The sequence below is a fragment of the Formica exsecta genome, unplaced genomic scaffold, assembly GCF_003651465.1.
Source record: "Formica exsecta isolate Colony F162 unplaced genomic scaffold, ASM365146v1 scaffold816, whole genome shotgun sequence".
Classification (NCBI taxonomy): Eukaryota; Metazoa; Arthropoda; class Insecta; order Hymenoptera; family Formicidae; genus Formica; species Formica exsecta.
Window position 1 is genome coordinate 28 of NW_021853588.1, and position 6,616 is coordinate 6,643.

General features: G+C 31.4%; 1 protein-coding gene and 2 pseudogenes across 1 annotated transcript; 2 read left to right on the forward strand and 1 right to left on the reverse strand.

Moving 5' to 3' along the window:
- Positions 1–485: 485 nt before the first annotated feature.
- On the reverse strand, positions 486–2,077 carry LOC115244384 (annotated as a pseudogene).
- LOC115244383 lies at positions 1,051–5,280 on the forward strand. Its single transcript, XM_029821975.1, has 5 exons — positions 1,051–1,085; positions 2,090–2,144; positions 4,041–4,215; positions 4,583–4,707; positions 5,073–5,280. Exons 1-5 carry the CDS (start codon positions 1,051–1,053, stop codon positions 5,145–5,147), a joined length of 465 nt encoding a protein of 154 aa, XP_029677835.1. The 3' UTR covers positions 5,148–5,280.
- On the forward strand, positions 5,223–6,299 carry LOC115244386 (annotated as a pseudogene).
- Positions 6,300–6,616: the final 317 nt, after the last annotated feature.

Consider the following 6,616-nt stretch of genomic DNA (forward strand, 5'->3'; position numbering starts at 1 on the left):
TTTTTAGATTGGGATTAATTATCAATACATTTCATGAAAATAGTGTAATAAATGTTATGAATTACTCAGGACTTACACTGTCATGAGTGTTCAATAAAACTTTCCTAAACATTTTTTATGTATAATTGATAATGCCTACCTCTGCATACTACTTAAAAAATATATTTATCCGTAAACAAATGAATGCTAAGCGCGTTTTACATAAGAATTTATAATAATTTTTTAGTATAAAGTGTAATCAATTAGTGTAAAGAAAAAACAAATAATTGTTTAAAAAAATACATTGTAAATAATTACATACTTTTTCTTAAAAACAATTTTTTTTTTTTTACTAATTGATTTGTCTCATTATTCTGTACATAAAAGTATTACGGTAAGATTATCGAAAACTAAATATTTTACGAGATATTTTATTTTTTATATCAAAATATGTCAGATTAAAGTATAAAATAACTCAAAAAGTACTTAATGAAAAAATACTTTTTATAGTGTTTTGGAAAGCTCTCTAGATAAGGTACAAGAATATGCAATAAAAAAGGGGGGTTCCATTAAAAAAAATGAAGATGACCTTCAAATCTCCTAAGCGCCTCCACCTAAAAAAAAATGTTCACTTCCACAAGATTTCCCCCTCGATACCATACAACTTTTATTTCAAACATTTTCCTTCAAACGTTGATCCTGAAAAGTTATGAGGGTGGAACTTTTAAAATGGGACACCCTGTATACTAACCTGCTCTAATGTTGACAATGATTGTTGATCATCGTGTTACGTCCAGACTCGGGGAAGGATGAGTCGACGGAAGGGCGCAACAACTATCTTTATTTATCCCGAAGTCAAACGTCTCGTGGCGTTTGGTATCAGGTCGAGATCGTTGCCGACACTTCGCGGAAGGAAGGAATCGTGGAATCGCCAGGATGTAACAATCGTTTTGCTTAATAAATGGACTTTCATGTATTACTGAAGACTCATAACAAGTATGTTGTATAAGACCTATATGCCTGTCTTGCATTAAATGCAATGACGAGTCAGTAAATTGCTCATTGTTTCTAATGTCTGCTGGCAACACTTCATTGGAGGATGATGAGTGAGTACTATTATGTTGACGCGTGTTACCAGAATCTGTGTTGTCGCTATCACTAGATGATTGATGATTACAGTATTCCTAAATGAAGCAGTAAAATAATATTAATATGATACAAAATGAAATAAACCCATTTTTGTATTCCACATTATAAGAATAAGCCATTTTTACAAAATTTTATAAGTTTAGAATCTATTGCATTTAATGTATCTTTTCAAAATATCTTTACTCATACATTTATAAATTTTAATATATAATTTTTTTAATTTATAAGGTTAATTAAATTTTTAATATATGTAAACATTACTTGTAAAATAAATAAATTTGAACATAAATTCATAATTTATACATATTTTTATCCATATAACTTTCTAATACTTACCCGCCATTGAGCATCTTCGATACTATCATCACTGCTTTGATCATTTGATTCGCATTCTATACGATTTCTCCTATATTGGCTCGTTCTTGATACTTTTTGAAATTTATTTTCAAGGTAATTGTAATACCTCCCCATTATATATTATTAACATTAATATAATTTTAACAATAACAAGAGAAGCACAAACAAAATATACACGATGAATGGTTACGAGCGGTAACGACTTGTAATGGTAACGACTTGTCGCGCCTTGTCGTTAAAAATTACAGATAACAGAATGGGTACGTTCTCGGTAGCAAGCGGTAGCATGTAGAGGGGATGCTGCACACAAGCACGTATTGTGTACATGCATCCCCTCTACATATGCTTCCGCATGCTATTGAGATCATGTGATGTGAGAACGAGGTCCCGGCCCGCACGCACACAAAGAGAACCCCGTACATGTACTGCGCAGAGCGCTCTGCGCAGGATTCTGTGATTGTGTGCGTGCGGACCGGTACCTCGTTCTGGCATCACAATCGAAACCCAAGAGTCGTTTCTAAGATCACTATTTCCCGTTCCCGCCTGAAAAAGTAACCGAGCACAAATTCTATTTCGTTCAATAATATAAAGGTTTTTTTGGCAGACAAATAGTGAACTCAAAATCAGCAAACGTTTTTCGTTGGATTGCAGAAACGCACGTGAGGTAAGGAATAAATATTTTGTGTAAAATTTGTTTTTGTGTGTTTGCGGTTTCAATCTATGTAAATAATGGGGAGAGGATTTGATTTGATTTAGCGGGATGTGTTATTATATATATATATATATATATAAAGCTTTAATCCCCCACCGACGTCAAATTTTAATACATACGGCACATATACTGAAAAGGGAGACGAGAGCGCGGCGCGGCGCTCCGAAAGAGCAGAATGTAAATGAAAGGCGTGTAACGAAATGCATCTACGCGCCGGAATCTCCCCGTTTATCTATACATCCCTCGCGATATTCATTTAAATTTGCCATATCTCGCGTAATTATAACTTTCGGCCGGGCACTTCTGTTGCGCCGAGTTTATTAGCGACAGCTGGATTGTTAAATTACGTGTGTGATTTAATTAAATTTTCACCGACGGCGCTGGATGGCCGCGAGAGAAAGATAGAGAAAGAGAGAAAGAGAAAGAAAGAGAGATTAGGATCGATATTTTCACGCTCGACGTTCGTTAACGCGGAGAAGTCTTTCCCGACGAGTCCGCGCGATCAATTTTACGGCGATTATCCGAGATATTTGTACGGGGAAATTGGGCTTCCGCCGAATCTCCATAATGCTTTGCACGTGCGTTTGGTTTGCAACGTGGTTACACGGCTCGATGGAGCTAAGTTACGTCTCTTACTCTTTCGGGAATGACGTTCATGCACGAACGCACCGCCGGCCCCGGTCAACTTTAATCGATACACATGTATTCCTTGTCTAATCATTCGGCACTAATACGCTCGAAATACTGTTCGTATATCTATCGTGTTTAATTCCTGGCTATTTGAAATTTTAAAAATAAAATTTATCGAAAAAAAAAAGAGGAAGACAGAGGAATGAAAAGTGCGATTGAGCGATGATTTTTTCAGAGCGTAAAAATGTTTAAAATTACGCGAAAGCTATTAACGCGTGCATTTTTGAAGATATATATTTTAGGATTATATAACTCTCTGAGTAATTTATATTTTTATTACGCAGCGCGTGTTCCTTCAAGAAATGCTGAGATTATAGAGTATGAATTTATCTAACCCGATACGTATATACTACACGGGGTTTGATGTACGCCGCGAGCGACTTAATTTCCGTTGTCAGGCGATCATATGGGCTGATGCATCGTCTATAAAGCGATATCTTATTCCACATCGTACCCTTCCCCGTTTGTACACAGCCGCATTTATCATACGGCAGCACATTGTGTGCGTGATATCGGTATCGACGTGCTTTCGTGGCTGCGCATGCACCGACGACGATGTACATATCCCGTACTTCACTTAAGCTAATGATATCAGTCACCAATCAATTTATGCACTCCACGAGCGAGGGAAAAGCGGTAATTTCACATTTCGAGGAACGTTGCGTGAAAATTTATTGCGAATGATTATTGTTATATTATTGCACTTACGCGCGCTTAAATCAGCATATATTTTAATATATAATTATATATTATAATATAATATTAATTATATATAATTATCATTATATATATATATATATATATATATATATATATAATGATTATAAAGCAGACTAAAGTATATATTCTCTTTTTATGTTGTATTTTTTTGGTTTACAAAGCCATAAAAATGGTGTTTTCAAAATAGATGTTATCATTTATCTCCATTCAAAATAATGTATATGATTATTTTTATATACATTGCAGAAAGCATTTGACTTTATGTTTTTATTTATAATTTACAAACAAATTTCAATATTATTAATCACAATATAAATATGTGCAGTACTACACCATTTAAATCATTTTCTTATCACAGTTAAAAAATGTTTTTCAAGTTTTGAAAATGTAACATAAACAAATTTTTGAAGTGACCATGGATTCACACATTAAGTTTGCTAGTGTGCGTTATTTCGATGATGAGAGCAAGAAAATCCACATTGTTCCTATTGAAAAAATAAAGAATTTTGTGGTTTTGGATAAATATAAGGAACCATATTTTGTAAAAAGGCTGAACACTGAAACTATGGAAGAAAGTTTGATTGCAGCTCAAATTATGGAATTAGGAAGTATGTACAAAATTCATTGTCGTAGTAAATTTTAATTTTAAGTAAATTATAAAGTTCACACTTTTCTTTTTTCCTTAAAATCTTTTGCGATTCTCTTCTTTCTACTTTTTTTGAAAACTGATTATTTTTTTTATCTTTTTTATTTTGTTTATTATATTCCATTCTAGTTTTTAGCATGCTATTATCTATTTGTAATGTTAAAAAGATTTTGTCATTTATTTTTTTGTAACTTTGATATTATTTTCTTTTATCACAATCATTTTATTATCCATTCTAATTTTTTACTAAATATACTTAGTAAGTGTTTCTTGTTTTCAGTAAATAACGTAATTTTATTAGGTTTTTACTAGCATTTCATTCTTTACAGCTAATGAAGAAGACTTGAAACATAACAAACAACGCTATGTCTTTAAAAAACTGCGCTACAGTGATGCCGTACAAAAAATATTAGATAAAGAAAATGCAGAGCCTAATAAAACTAAAAAAGAAACGGTAAGATATAGTTCTATAAGATTGACAATTTGTTACAGATCTATACAAAACAAGATCCTGTTAAATAAATTTGACTTAACTAGTGTTGCCTCGACATTTTAAGCAGATTTTACTTAACAGTTGAGCAATATTAGCTAAAGATTGTCTCCGTGTAAAAATATAAGTTTTATTTCAAATAAATATAAACTGAAATTAATTAATGTGAATTTGCATGTTCATGCAATCTTTAAAAGTAACATTTTTTTTCTATTTTAATTATAAATATTATTTAGTTTTAAAAATGCTTATTTTTCAATTGAAAAATTATTAATGCGGAAACAAGTTTTATGATGCTCAAAGTTTTTTAAAAATCATGAATTTTCAAGGAGTTCAATAATGAGAGGACATTGGAAGAGGACAATGAAAATATAATCAATGAGAAGTTGGAAACTTTAAATTGAGATGCTATAATATTTGAAAGAAATCATAACAAATTTTTGAAAATTCCATCTACTGTAGATAAGAAAACATGCAAAATGGACAATGAAGATATAATTATTAATGAGAAATTGGAAACTTTAAATCGTAACGCTATAATATTTGAAAGAAATCATAACTTTTCGAAAATTCCATCTGCTGTAGATAAGGAAACATCCAAAATGGACGATGAAGATATAATCATTAATGAGAAATTGGAAACTTTAATATAGATAGTATAGCATTTGAAAAAACCCGTGAAAAACTATTTGAAATTCCAGCTTCTAGACCAAATTTTGTTCTAGAAAGCGAAATTCAATGTTTAAAAGATGAAAACAAAAAACTACAATTAGAGAACAACAATTTGAAAAGTGACATATTCGTTTTTAAAGAGGAACTTCATATATTGAAAACAGAAAAACAATTATTTCCTGGAGGTAAAAAAAACATTAACTTCGAAAAAAATTGTTTTTTATGTACTTAATTTTTATCAATGTTTGACAATGTATTTTTACAGAACTAAAGCGTCCGGCATCATCCATAACCAGTACTCCAAAAAAAATGAGAAGTGAAACTGTTACTGTTCCTTTACAAGATACTGTTTCCAGTGAATATACTACTTTTCAACTAATGTATGAGCAATCTCCATTGCAAGAAGATGACTTTTGTATGCAAGCAGAAAACAATAAGACTCATAAAACAAAGAGTAAGAAAAAAAAATAAAGCAAAAAAAGCATAGAAAACTAAAAAATCTAAGAAAGATCAAGGAAAAAAAAGAATAAAGGAAGTGACTTGGATTACGATTCCGATCAATATAATGGATTAACGGATAAAGAAAATATGACTGCTTGGGACGACGAAGTAAACGGAACAACTGTAAGTTTAAATGTAAAAATGTTTAAATTTAAGACATTTCTAGTGTGTTGTCGCGAGAATGGAGCGGTGTGGATTTCCCGCACTCATGGACTCAACATTTTTACCTTGTCGCGCACTTCCTCATAACATCTACTAGCTTCTGTTTTTGTACATCGAGGTTTTAGAAAAAACAATTTTTTAAGACTCATTTTTTAGTTTTAAAAACTTAAAATTTAAATATAAGAAATATATTACTTATTAAATATAACTCAAAAATTATTAGAACTACTTTGAACTTGTATTTATAATTCAATAACGATAATCATTTAAATTATTAAATTTTCTAAAATAACAAAAATTTTAATTCCTTTTTTTAAATTAAAATGATGCATTTGAGATACGGTATCTCAATACCGTATACAACATGGAAGGAAATAAAGAAGTTAAGAAGACCTTCTTTATTTGTTAGGCAATTGAGCCGAGCACTTTGGGGAGTGCACGAATTGATGAATAGAGCTGTATTGCTGGAAAGAAGTAAAAATAGATTGCCAAACCGATCCCCGAGGAAGCTACTAACACCGGTAAAAAAGGCTGTTTT

Bases quoted from the DNA above. Each gene is read 5' to 3' on its own strand.
- LOC115244383 (XM_029821975.1), top strand. From the start codon at position 1,051: ATGTCTGCTGGCAACACTTCATTGGAGGATGATGA. The intron at 1,086-2,089 runs GTGAGTACTATT...TTTTTTTGGCAG, and splicing joins ACTTCATTGGAGGATGATGA to ACAAATAGTGAACTCAAAAT. The intron at 4,216-4,582 runs GTATGTACAAAA...CATTCTTTACAG, and splicing joins TCAAATTATGGAATTAGGAA to CTAATGAAGAAGACTTGAAA.